Source organism: Biomphalaria glabrata, chromosome 9 (genome assembly GCF_947242115.1).
Source record: "Biomphalaria glabrata chromosome 9, xgBioGlab47.1, whole genome shotgun sequence".
Taxonomy (NCBI): Eukaryota; Metazoa; Mollusca; class Gastropoda; family Planorbidae; genus Biomphalaria; species Biomphalaria glabrata.
This window is the reverse complement of record NC_074719.1, coordinates 29,729,838-29,744,938: the sequence shown is the minus strand read 5'-3', so window position 1 is coordinate 29,744,938 and position 15,101 is coordinate 29,729,838. Positions and strand designations below refer to the sequence as shown.

The 15,101-nt window shown below is 38.4% G+C and overlaps 1 protein-coding gene across 5 annotated transcripts in view; it reads right to left on the bottom strand.

Moving 5' to 3' along the window:
- LOC106069601 (cytosolic phospholipase A2-like) overlaps positions 1 to 15,101 on the bottom strand; it is a 121,302-nt gene that overhangs the window by 66,519 nt on the left and 39,682 nt on the right. For 2 of the 5 annotated variants that reach the window (XM_056042278.1, XM_056042277.1), the window contains exon 1: positions 3,134 to 3,163. The exons of 1 other annotated variant lie outside the window; for it this stretch is intronic. In XM_056042278.1, the coding sequence (XP_055898253.1) occupies positions 3,134 to 3,148 (15 nt within the window). In that variant the 5' untranslated portion in view covers positions 3,149 to 3,163. Of the gene's footprint in view, positions 1 to 3,133; positions 3,164 to 10,036; positions 10,108 to 10,154; positions 10,526 to 15,101 lie in introns of those variants that run through there. 2 more of the 5 variants (XM_056042279.1, XM_056042280.1) reach the window with 2 other exon arrangements.

Sequence of the window (15,101 nt, the reverse complement as noted above, 5' to 3'; positions counted from 1 at the left end):
GAAATTTCTATAAATCAAATAAGAACATAAAACTAAAATGTTATTTAACCTTGGTTAGGCCAATAATAGAATATGCATCCTCCGTTTGGGACCCCTCAACTCAAGAAAACATTAAGAAACTGGAACAGACACAAAATAGAGCAGTGAGATTCATAACAAACGAATATTCACATTTGACTAGAGTAACACCTTTAGTAAAATCACTAAATTTAGAAAGCCTTCAGGACAGAAGGCTCAAAAGTAAAGTAGCAATCATACATAAAACACTGAACCATAATCTTCAATTACAAAAACAAAATTTAATTAAATACTCTGAAAGACACAAAGATAAAGGCACATTCCTCGTCCCATATGCTAGGACAAATTTGTACAAATACTCCTTCTTCCCTAGTGCTATTAGAGCATGGAATGGGTTGCCTGAGCTAGCCAGGAAAACCAGTGACTTGGCAGAATTTAAGTCATTGGTTAATATGCATGACTAAATGCATGACGCGTAGGACGTAATCATCTTCTTTTTTGAAGTAACGTCTGTATTATATAAGATAAGATAAGAGTGACAGAAAGAGAAAGAGCAGATAGAGAAAGAGAGAAAAATGGAAAAGAGAGAGAAAGCGAAGAGAGAAAGAGAGTAAAAAGAGGAAGAGAAAAAGATAGATAAAAAAGAGAGAGAGTGATAGAAAGAGAAGGTAGAGAAAGAGAGAAAATGGAAAAAGAGAGAGAGAGAATGAAAGAGAAAGAGTAAGAAATACCTATAGAGTGAAAGAAAAGGGAGAACACCCTAGCATTATACACCAGCTCCCACGCATCCCAGGGTAGCCTATGTAATATACACCAGCTCCCCTGCACATTTGTTCCCAGGGTAGCCTATTGTTGTGACACGGTTACTGTGTGTGGTCAACCGTGACACACGGTCAAGTGTTGGGTATCGAGAGTTAGGGGATTTGTTGAAGTGACGCATGTGTAAACAAGAAGAGAGGATGTCAGCTAGTGAAGTTGGGTATCTGGATATAACGTTGCCGTGTATATATGTTATGTTGAAATGTTTCACAATTAAAAGGCACTTAAAACGTAAAGGGACTTGTTTCTTTACAACTGGCGACCAAGACGAGATACGACTAGACACAAGTAAATGGAAATGTCGATATACAAAATATAGAGAGAAACAGGCAAGGAAAATGGCCTGCAAGGCGAAGAACTGGAAAAGTTCATAACATTAAAAATAACACAGGAAGAAGAAAGGGAAGAAAGGAGATTTAATAGGGAAGAAGTCAATAAGAAAGAAGAAGATAGTAGAAGGAAGGAACTCTTACAACTAGAAGAATCCAAAAAGAAAGAAGAAGATATTAGAAAGAAAGAAGAAGATAGTAGAAGGAATGAAGTTTTACAACTAGAACTAAAACTTAAAGAAAAGAAAGACAAAGAACAGCAAAATGAAAAGGAGGAACATTTTGACAAATACAAACAATTAGACAGAATGTCTCCATTCGACGAGAGCCAGAATGAGTGTATTGACTCATATCTACTGAGATTTGAGGATATAGCAACAGCATGCAACCTTCCACAGACAGAACGTGCAAGAAGCCTCGTGGGGCGCTTAAAAGGTAGAGCCATCAACATCTGTCTTCAAATGAGAGATGAAGAAAGAAAAGAGTACGTGGCCGTGAAGGAGGCGTTGCTGAGACAGTTTGGCTCCACAAGTTACGAATACAGAAGGAGATTGAAAGAGTCGACACCTCTGGTGAACGACGATCCACAAATATTCGTCACCAACATGTCGATTTACTTCGATCGATGGGTAGACCTGTCAAAAGTGGATCACAAATATGAAACCCTCAGAGAACACATCATCATGGACGCTGTGATGGAAGCTTACAATAATAATGTGAAAACATACGTCTCGGAGCGAGAGCCAAAGACCATCAGCAGACTGATAGCACAACTAAGGCAGTATAAGACCCAAGGGAAATGTTAGCAAGAGAGAACCCAACAGCTTTTATGGTGAACAACGCTGCAAGAATGCGGACTCCAAGCCCTCTATATAGAAGAGAGAACGCTGACAAGAGCCCACCATATACAGGAAGAAGAGAGAAAGAGGAAGAAATGAGCCCGACCTATAAGTCTCGAAGAGACAAAGATGAAGAAATGAGTCCAACATAAACCTACAAGAAAAGAGAATATCAACGTAATCAGCAAAGAGTTCGTTTCCAATGTCAAATTTGTGGTAGAACAAACCACACAACAGAGACTTGCTTCTACAACCGACGCAATAAAGATTAGAACGATAGACCAAGAGATCGAGCATTTGCAGCCAAACATGCTAATAAACTGCAGGTATACCCAGGCTTCGTGGGAGAACAGATGACCAACGTACTGTACGATACAGGTGCAACCGCAATTTTAGTCGCAAAAGAATACGTCAACCCACAAGAGTACACCGGAAGATCAGTCCATTACAAGACAATATAAGCAAGATACTCAACTTAACAATACCTACAACAAAGGGACAAGTCCGAAGCATCTTAGGGTTTATGTAATTACTATAGACGGTTCCTGGCAAATTTCACAAGTATTACACAACCTCTAATTGAACTGACAAAAAAAGGCATGCCAAACAAGATCACATGGAGCTCCAGACTACAGGAATGCCTGCAAAGCATTAAAAATGTCTTCTCAGACGACATAGTACTCCAGCTTCCAGACATCAGAAACCCTTTCTACTTGGCAACAGATGCATCCTCCACAGCAGTGGGAGGCACTTTTTGCAGAAATGTGACGCAACGCTACGACCAGTATACTACATTAGCAGAAAGCTGAACGCAGCAGAACAGAAATACTCCACGATAGAGCGTGAAGCTCTAGCTATTGTGTTCTGTATAACGAAAGTATCCCGTTACTTGCTTGGGAAATCATTCATCTTACTAACAGATCACGCCCCACTAGCTTATATCAATACAAATAAGCTAGCGAAGCAAAGGATGACTAGATGGGCTTTAAAACTTCAAGACTTCAGCTTTACAGTTCAAGCTATTCCGGGACAAATCAACGTGATAGCTGACGTGTTGACAAGATGTGTCTAGGGACCGCTGGACTTAGGTTCATTCATTAATCAGCTTATGAGAAAATTAACAAATACCTTGTAGGATAACATTAAATTCTGTCTTGTCAAGATTGAATGAACAGTACGCTCCAGAATTATTTTTTTAAAATTTTCATTCAGTGATGTTAAATTTGTACTACAATTGAGTTTTTCTATGTTTGTAGCATTGATTGTAGTCATAGATGATAGATGTCCATTTAGGAACTGGTATGAAAGAAACACAAAGTAAATAATCCCTTAATTTGGAAGATGTTTTGATGTAACATAAAGTATTAACTAATTGTGTATTTTTCACCTGACAATGTTGGCATTCAAAAGACTAACGTTGCATAGAAAAAACTAAATGCGGGATTTTTTTTTATATGAGTTGTAAAATATAACAGGAAATCTTTCGGCGATAGTTCAATTGGAAATGTCCCTTGCAATAACATATTATCGAAGATTTATTTGTCGTCATAGGCATTATCAGTTCTCTCATAATTGGTCATTGGTTTTTTTTTTTTCTTGTCGATGTAAAACATTATTAATGTACACCCAAAGTATTGGGTTCATGAAATTTTGATACGATCAAAAATTTTCTCTGCCCTGAGAGGACTGTTGTGACAAGGTTACTGTGTGTGGTCAACCGTGACACACGGTCAAGTGTTGGGTATCGAGAGTTAGGGGGACTTGCGGGAAGTGACGCGTGTGTAAACAAGAGAGGAAGTCAGCTAATGAAGTTGGGTATCTGTATATAACGTTGCCGTGTATATATGTTATGTTGAAATGTTACACAATTGAAAGGCACTGTAAACGTAAAAGGACTTGTTTCTTCACACCTATATAATATACACCATCTCCCCCACATCTCTGTGCAGTCTATATAATATACAACAGCTCCACCGCATCCTTGTGTAGCCTATATAATATACACCAGCTCCCCCGCACATTTGTTCCCTAGCCTATATAATATACACCAGCTCCCCCGCACATTTGTTCCCTAGCCTATATATTGTCTGATTTGGCCGATACCTTCCTTCCCCCTTTTATTTTCTCTAACAATAAAACGGCCGGAACCTTTTTTAAAATTGCATCCTGCGCACCGTAATGCTTTCCCTTACAGTATTCTGGCACTAACTCCAGCCCCCCCCCTTTTTTTTTCCCAATGAAATGACCTGCTTTTTAAAGCTTCCCTAACATAATTTTTGTCAATAACTTCTAATACCTGTTACGTTGAATTAAAATGAGCCGCTTTAAAACACCAGCGCAGACATTGTCTGCCGGTAGTCGATTTAGATTTATTTTTGCCGTCAAATGGACACAGACATATCTATATTAACATCTAAGCTTCTTAGACATTTGACCAAAGGGAAAGACTTTTTCCACAGTCCAGGAATGAGAGATTGGACGTTCAAACCAAATTTAGTAAATAGTTTATTATATAAAAAAACAACAAATTTTGACACAAAGGTTCAACACAGAATACTACTTAAGATCACTAGGAGATGAAAAGATTGTTTCGATTCTGAAACAAAAAAAAAAAACGATTGAGAAGTAAGCTAAGTGTGTTTGGAAATTGAGATAATACTCAGTGTTATATACAGCCTCTACACACTGTTATATACAGCCTCTGAGTAGATAATACACACTGTTATATACAGCCTCTGAGTAGATAATACACACTGTTATATACATCCTCTGAGTAGATAATACACACTGTTATATACAGCCTCTGAGTAGATAATACACACTGTTATATACAGTCTCTGAGTAGATAATACTCACTGTTATATACAGCCTTTGAGTAAATAATACTCACTGTTATATATAGTCTCTGAGTAGATAATAATCACTGTTATATACAGTCTCTGAGTAGATAATACACACTGTAATATACAGTCTCTGAGTAGATAATACACACTGTAATATACAGTCTCTGAGTAGATAATACACAGTTATCTACAGTCTCTCTGTAGATATTACACGCTGTATTATCTTTTTGTAGATAATACGCAGTTTTATATACCGTCTTTCAGTAGATAATAAAAAATGTTATATTGTCTTTCTGTAAATAATACATACTTGTATATACCAAGTCTTACTGTAGTAACTAAATTAACATTTTCATGCCAGCGTCAAACTTTGTTCTTGTAAAGATTTATTATCAAAATGTTACTGATACAGTTGCAAAATAATCATTTTTATTTTATTTAAAATTAATCCTTTTTCTAATTGATCATACATCCATGAATATCTCTGGAAACCACTTTCTAAACTTGAAAATCCTTTTACAGTTTTAACAAACTTAAGGTCAAAGTATCCATTACGGTTCAGGTATTTCTATGATTGATTTGATTTGATTTTGATTTTAGGCACATCGGCACAATTTAGGCCATGTCGTGCCTGCAGTCCCTTAAGGACTACTCTCTCTCTCTCTCTCTCTACATAACAAGGGCTAAATTCTATACAGTTAAATCATTAAAATCAAGGTCTATTCACAGTTAAAATAGTAAAGGTACTGAAAATTTAATAATTTGGTAAAAATCTAATGTAAATAGTACATGTTCACAAATTCATATTTCTATGACCATTGTCAGATAGGACCAGATGAAAAAAAAAAGTTCAATGACCAGATGTACAATAAATGTTCAATGACCAGATGTACAATAAATGTTCAATGACCAGATGTACAATAAATGTTCAATGACCAGATGTACAATAAATGTTCAATGACCAGATGTACAATAAATGTTCAATGACCAGATGTACAATAAATGTTCAATGACCAGATGTACAATAAATGTTCAATGACCAGATGTACAATAAATGTTCAATGACCAGATGTACAATAAATGTTCAATGACCAGATGTACAATAAATGTTCAATGACCAGATGAAAAAAAAAAGTTCAATGACCAGATGTACAATAAATGTTCAATGACCAGATGTACAATAAATGTTCAATGACCAGATGTACAATAAATGTTCAATGACCAGATGTACAATAAATGTTCAATGACCAGATGTACAATAAATGTTCAATGACCAGATGTACAATAAATGTTCAATGACCAGATGTACAATAAATGTTCAATGACCAGATGAAAAAAAAAAGTTCAATGACCAGATGTACAATAAATGTTCAATGACCAGATGTACAATAAATGTTCAATGACCAAATGTACAATAAATGTTCAATGACCAGATGTACAATAAATGTTCAATGACCAGATGTACAATAAATGTTCAATGACCAGATGTACATCAGATGCTCAATGACCAGATGTACATCAGATGTTCAATGACCAGATGTACAATAAATGTTCAATGACCAGATGTACAATAAATGTTCAATGACCAGATGTACATCAGATGTTCAATGCGTTGCACATTTCGTTGACATTGAATTGTTTTGAATCGAGAACTAGCCAGTAAATAGGGGGGGGGGGTAACGTCTTTCAGATCTGCAAATAGAGGTGGAGCCAGTAAAGACGCAGGGAGGGTCCGGTAGAGGATCACACATTCACATTTTCATGTGACACTGGCACACGGCAAACTTTTATGTCGTGGTAAGTAGGTCAAGTGAAAGTCTACACAGGGCCACGGATACTACACAAGTGCTAGGAATATGGGTAGATTTACTGTGGGGTTCACTCTTACATCTAGTCAAATATTCTAAGGCTTTTGAACATAGACTAAAAAAATGAAATGATGAACTTATTGGACTCGACGTACACATTGTACGAGCGTCATTTCCTCCTGTCTAGCTTTCCCCAACCAACTTTCCCTTTTCAATTGAACTGTTGCAATGTGTTGCTTTGATGGATTCCCTCCCCCCCCTTTTCGCGAACTGGGTACACAAGTAGGCCTACCAAAACGAAGATAAAATCACTGAATATACAGGCCAGTAAGCGCTTCAACCAAGTTCGGCATTTGCCGTAAAATATGTGTTACATATGCTGTAATACATTCAGATAGTGAAGAGGTGGTCAATAGTAAGCGAAGACCTCGGGCGAGTGTCATGTGTGGGACCGATAGGATGTGTAAGTGTAGTCTAATCCTAGCCATTCACTCGCTAGTCAGTGTAGATAGGAAACTGAATGACAAAATCAGAATGGTTATTGAAATATCTTGTTACGGTCACTGGATGCTGGGAAAGTGTTCAAGTTTAAAAGTCACGTTTTGGGAGAAGTTTTCCAGAAGAAATCCACCACATCCATGGTCGTAGCCAGGCTTTTTTTTTAACACCTTACTTCAGTCTATAATGGATCGATACGTTACACTATGTGTGATGAGCCTTCGGGAACAAAAGAGTTTCCCAATCGAGGGGCCTCGGCTTCAGTGTCAAACTGTACTCCTAGGTGGCTATTCAACGACAGAGCTGAATGGGAGGTTCTTGCCTTGTGTGCCATTATTAAGTCATTGTTCATTCCGACTTTAGATTTTAGATATAATAGAAAATGAATACAGCGTTTTCTGCAATGATGTTCTAAATAAATTAATATTTATAGAGCCAACATTTTACATTCCTTGCACTGTCCTAGCTTCTTGTGTCACGTCGCTAGAGCCAACAATACTCCTTGCACTGTCCTAGCTTCTTGTGTCACGTCGCTAGAGCCAACAATACTCCTGGCACTGTCCTAGCTTCTTGTGTCACGTCGCTAGAGCCAACAATACTCCTTGCACTGTCCTAGCTTCTTGTGTCACGTCGCTAGAGCCAACAATACTCCTGGCACTGTCCTAGCTTCTTGTGTCACGTCGCTAGAGCCAACAATACTCCTGGCACTGTCCTAGCTTCTTGTGTCACGTCGCTAGAGCCAACAATACTCCTGGCACTGTCCTAGCTTCTTGTGTCACATCGCTAGAGCCAACAATACTCCTGGCACTGTCCTAGCTTCTTGTGTCACGTCGCTAGAGCCAACAATACTCCTGGCACTGTCCTAGCTTCTTGTGTCACGTCGCTAGAGCCAACAATACTCCTGGCACTGTCCTAGCTTCTTGTGTCACGTCGCTAGAGCCAACAATACTCCTGGCACTGTCCTAGCTTCTTGTGTCACGTCGCTAGAGCCAACAATACTCCTGGCACAGTCCTAGCTTCTTGTGTCACGTCGCTAGAGCCAACAATACTCCTTGCACTGTCCTAGCTTCTTGTGTCACGTCGCTAGAGCCAACAATACTCCTTGCACTGTCCTAGCTTCTTGTGTCACGTCGCTAGAGCCAACAATACTCCTGGCACTGTCCTAGCTTCTTGTGTCACGTCGCTAGAGCCAACAATACTCCTGGCACTGTCCTAGCTTCTTGTGTCACGTCGCTAGAGCCAACAATACTCCTGGCACTGTCCTAGCTTCTTGTGTCACGTCGCTAGAGCCAACAATACTCCTGGCACAGTCCTAGCTTCTTGTGTCACGTCGCTAGAGCCAACAATACTCCTTGCACTGTCCTAGCTTCTTGTGTCACGTCGCTAGAGCCAACAATACTCCTTGCACTGTCCTAGCTTCTTGTGTCACGTCGCTAGAGCCAACAATACTCCTTGCAATATCATAGCTTCTTGTGTCACGTCGCTAGAGCCAACAATACTCCTGGCACTGTCCTACCTTCCAGTGATCTAACATGCGTTTAGTCAATATCTAGACAAATCTATCTAGCCTGGGTAGTTGTCTCCCCTCTGGGGAGCCCTCAGCTTCAGTCTAACCAACTAATTATACAACTTTTGATGAAAGCTGGACTATACCACGATTACTAGCTCATGAAATCCAGATTTTAAAAAAGTTTGAATACAATTCGTTACAGAACGCAAATCTCAATACAAGGACAAATGTGGAGCAAGGACATGGACACAATCAAGGTCCTGATGCTTATCACATGTACATTCCAATGGGAAGATAAATGTATATATGGCTGTCAATTATACTGATAGGATTTAAAAAGTATAATCCTGCCAAACTTAAAGCACTCTCAAAGTCAAGTTGTTTTTTGAAACAAAACTTGCATAGAAAAAGTCAAAAGGTTATGTTACTGAAAATAAATAGTTTCGCTAATAGACACAATGTACATCACACAATATACAGCATACAGTATACATCACACAATGTACATCACACAATATACAGCATACAGTATACATCATACAATGTACATCACACAATATACAGCATACAGTATACATCACACAATGTACATCACACAATATACAGCATACAGTATACATCACACAATGTACATCACACAATATACAGCATACAGTATACATCACACAATGTACATCACACAATATACAGCATACTGTATACATCACATAATGTACATCACACAATATACAGCATACAGTATACATCACACAATGTACATCACACAATATACAGCATACAGTATACATCACACAATGTACATCACACAATATACAGCATACAGTATACATCATACAATGTACATCACACAATATACAGCATACAGTATACATCACACAATGTACATCACACAATATACAGCATACAGTATACATCACACAATGTACATCACACAATATACAGCATACAGTATACATCACACAATGTACATCACACAGCATACAGTATACATCACACAATGTACATCACACAATATACAGCATACAGTATACATCACACAATGTACATCACACAATATACAGCATACAGTATACATCATACAATGTACTTCACACAATATACAGCATACAGTATACATCATACAATGTACATCACACAATATACAGCATACAGTATACATCATACAATGTACATCACACAATATACAGCATACAGTATACATCATACAATGTACATCACACAATATACAGCATACAGTATACATCACACAATGTACATCACACAATATACAGCATACTGTATACATCATACAATGTACATCACACAATGTATATCACACAATATATATCACACAATGTACATCACACAATGTACATTACACAATATACATTACCCTTAAAGAACCCAAGATTACTATACAATGAACAAAAACCTAACGTCACTGCTTGACAACACACACAACACTTTAAAATTAGAACTGAAAGACATACTATGTACATTGCAATACTTACTTTTTAAGAGGTAAACTCTGTTACACTTAAGCTTAGCCTCGAGTAAACATTAAATATAGCGTACTTTACAAGATCGGATGAATTCCAACAAAAGTGAAACTTAGATTTCAAGATTTGGACGTGTCAAATTGTATTCAGGAAAACAAATAGAAATCTTTCAGTCATCTTAATGCTTGAAGTCAATTATTTGACATGCAGACGTTTCTCTACCAACACAGCAGTACACAAGCACGTAAAGTTAATGTCTCACTTGCCACACGGTCCACGAGATGCGCTTCATAGGTTTCAATAAGGCGATGTTTGATTCACTCTTTGGCTCTCTCTTTCTCAGCTTAAACATATGCACCTCTCTCTCTCTCTCTTTCTCTCTCTCTCTTGATGGCACACTGTTCATTCTCCATGTTTTATGGACAGAGTCCCACTTAACCGTAATAAAACCACTCTACTTCATGTCTGTCGCGAAGCAGTCAAATGTCATCAAATGTTGTCTTACCTTTAACTCATGGTCCTGTCATCAAATGAGCATTTTAAATTACGAATTTATTCATCCGATAGACACAAATGTAGACAACAGAACTGTTACACACTTTTATATTGAAAGATATTTTGTTTTTAATAGTAGGGACACATTGACCAGAGTTTGAGAACATGAAAGTCTAGGAAAACGTTTTTTGTGGCATTCTAGATATAAAGAGACACTGTGGTATTATCTTGTAGTTGTTCTATGACAATTGGGTGTTCATAAATCAAGCTGTAATACAGTGTTTCTCAAACTTTGATTTATGACAGTCGCCTCCTGCTACACCAAATAAATTTCTGCACAAACCAGCCTTGTTGCCCATCAGACAATACATGTATCTATTAAACCAGCCTTGTTGCCCATCAGACAATACATGTATCTATTAAACCAGCCTTGTTGCCCACCAGACAATGAATGTATCTATTAAACCAGCCAGTAGCCTACCAGACAATGAATGTATCTATTAAACCAGCCTTGCAGCCCACCAGACAATGAATGTATCTATTAAACCAGCCTTGCAGCCCACCAGACAATGAATGTATCTATTAAACCAGCCAGTAGCCTACCAGACAATAAAAGTATCTATTAAACCAGCCTTGCAGCCCACCAGACAATGAATGTATCTATTAAACCAGCCAGTAGCCTACCAGACAATGAATGTATCTATTAAACCAGCCTTGCAGCCCACCAGACAATGAATGTATCTATTAAACCAGCCAGTAGCCTACCAGACAATGAATGTATCTATTAAACCAGCCAGTAGCCTACCAGACAATGAATGTATCTATTAAACCAGCCTTGTAGCCCACCAGACAATGAATGTATCTATTAAACCAGCCAGTAGCCTACCAGACAATGAATGTATCTATTAAACCAGCCAGTAGCCCACCAGACAATGAATGTATCTATTAAATCAGCCAGTAACCTACCAGACAATGAATGTATCTATTAAACCAGCCTTGCAGCCCACCAGACAATGAATGTATCTATTAAACCAGCCAGTAACCTACCAGACAATGAATGTATCTATTAAATCAGCCAGTAGCCTACCAGACAATGAATGTATCTATTAAATCAGCCAGTAACCTACCAGACAATGAATGTATCTATTAAACCAGCCAGTAGCATACCAGACAATGAATGTATCTATTAAACCAGCCAGTAGCCCACCAGACAATGAATGTATCTATTAAACCAGCCTTGCAGCCCACCAGACAATGAATGTATCTATTAAATCAGCCAGTAACCTACCAGACAATGAATGTATCTATTAAACCAGCCTTGCAGCCCACCAGACAATGAATGTATCTATTAAACCAGCCAGTAGCCTACCAGACAATGAATGTATCTATTAAATCAGCCAGTAGCCTACCAGACAATGAATGTATCTATTAAACCAGCCAGTAGCCCACCAGACAATGAATGTATCTATTAAATCAGCCAGTAGCCTACCAGACAATGAATGTATCTATTAAATTAGCCAGTAGCCTACCAGACAATGAATGTATCTATTAAACCAGCCAGTACCCACTAGACAATGAATGTATCTATTGAACCAGCCAGTAGCCTACCAGACAATGAATGTATCTATTAAACCAGCCAGTAGCCTACCAGACAATGAATGTATCTATTAAACCAGCCTTGTAGCCCACCAGACAATGAATGTATCTATTAAACCAGCCAGTAGCCTACCAGACAATGAATGTATCTATTAAACCAGCCAGTAGCCTACCAGACAATGAATGTATCTATTAAACCAGCCTTGTAGCCCACCAGACAATGAATGTATCTATTAAACCAGCCAGTAGCCTACCAGACAATGAATGTATCTATTAAATCAGCCAGTAGCCTACCAGACAATGAATGTATCTATTAAACCAGCCAGTAGCCTACCAGACAATGAATGTATCTATTAAACCAGCCAGTAGCCTACCAGACAATGAATGTATCTATTAAACCAGCCAGTAGCCCACCAGACAATGAATGTATCTATTAAACCAGCCAGTAGCCTACCAGACAATGAATGTATCTATTAAACCAGCCAGTAGCCTACCAGACAATGAATGTATCTATTAAACCAGCCAGTAGCCTACCAGACAATGAATGTATCTATTAAACCAGCCAGTAGCCCACCAGACAATGAATGTATCTATTAAACCAGCCAGTAGCCTACCAGACAATGAATGTATCTATTAAACTAGCCAGTAGCCTACCAGACAATGAATGTATCTATTAAACCAGCCTTGCAGCCCACCAGACAATGAATGTATCTATTAAATTAGCCAGTAACCTACCAGACAATGAATGTATCTATTAAACCAGCCTTGTTGCCCACCAGACAATGAATGTATCTATTAAACCAGCCAGTAGCCTACCAGACAATGAATGTATCTATTAAACCAGCCTTGCAGCCCACCAGACAATGAATGTATCTATTAAACCAGCCAGTAGCCTACCAGACAATGAATGTATCTATTAAACCAGCCAGTAGCCTACCAGACAATGAATGTATCTATTAAACCAGCCTTGTTGCCCACCAGACAATGAATGTATCTATTAAACCAGCCTTGTTGCCCACCAGACAATGAATGTATCTATTAAACCAGCCAGTAGCCTACCAGACAATGAATGTATCTATTGAACCAGCCTTGCAGCCCACCAGACAATGAATGTATCTATTAAATCAGCCAGTAGCCTACCAGACAATGAATGTATCTATTAAACCAGCCAGTAGCCTACCAGACAATGAATGTATCTATTAAACCAGCCAGTAGCCTACCAGACAATGAATGTATCTATTAAACCAGCCAGTAGCCTACCAGACAATGTATGTATCTATTAAACCAGCCTTGCAGCCCACCAGACAATGAATGTATCTATTAAACCAGCCAGTAGCCTACCAGACAATGAATGTATCTATTAAACCAGCCAGTAGCCTACCAGACAATGAATGTATCTATCAAACCAGCCTTGTTGCCCACCAGACAATGAATGTATCTATTAAATCAGCCAGTAGCCTACCAGACAATGAATGTATCTATTAAACCAGCCAGTAGCCTACCAGACAATGAATGTATCTATTAAACCAGCCAGTAGCCTACCAGACAATGAATGTATCTATTAAACCAGCCTTGTTGCCCACCAGACAAAGAATGTATCTATTAAATCAGCCAGTAGCCTACCATACAATGAATGTATCTATTAAACCAGCCAGTAGCCTACCATACAATGAATGTATTTATTAAACCAGCCTTGTTGCCTACCAGACAATGAATGTATCTATTAAACCAGCCAGTAGCCTACCATACAATGAATGTATTTATTAAACCAGCCAGTAGCCTACCATACAATGAATGTATCTATTAAACCAGCCAGTAGCCTACCATACAATGAATGTATTTATTAAACCAGCCTTGTTGCCTACCAGACAATGAATGTATCTATTAAACCAGCCAGTAGCCTACCAGACAATGAATGTATCTATTAAACCAGCCTTGCAGCCCACCAGACAATGAATGTATCTATTAAACCAGCCAGTAGCCTACCAGACAATGAATGTATCTATTAAACCAGCCTTGCAGCCCACCAGACAATGAATGTATCTATTAAACCAGCCAGTAGCCTACCAGACAATGAATGTATCTATTAAACCAGCCAGTAGCCTACCAGACAATGAATGTATCTATTAAACCAGCCTTGTAGCCCACCAGACAATGAATGTATCTATTAAACCAGCCAGTAGCCTACCAGACAATGAATGTATCTATTAAACCAGCCAGTAGCCTACCAGACAATGAATGTATCTATTAAACCAGCCAGTAGCCTACCAGACAATGAATGTATCTATTAAACCAGCCAGTAGCCTACCAGACAATGAATGTATCTATTAAACCAGCCTTGTAGCCCACCAGACAATGAATGTATCTATTAAACCAGCCAGTAGCCTACCAGACAATGAATGTATCTATTAAACCAGCCAGTAGCCTACCAGACAATGAATGTATCTATTAAACCAGCCAGTAGCCCACCAGACAATGAATGTATCTATTAAACCAGCCAGTAGCCTACCAGACAATGAATGTATCTATTAAACCAGCCAGTAGCCTACCAGACAATGAATGTATTTATTAAACCAGCCTTGCAGCCCACCAGACAATGAATGTATCTATTAAATCAGCCAGTAGCCTACCAGACAATGAATGTATCTATTAAACCAGCCAGTAGCCCACCAGACAATGAATGTATCTATTAAATCAGCCAGTAGCCTACCAGACAATGAATGTATCTATTAAATCAGCCAGTAGCCTACCAGACAATGAATGTATCTATTAAATCAGCCAGTAGCCTACCAGACAATGAATGTATCTATTAAATCAGCCAGTAGCCTACCAGACAATGAATGTATCTATTAAATCAGCCAGTAACCT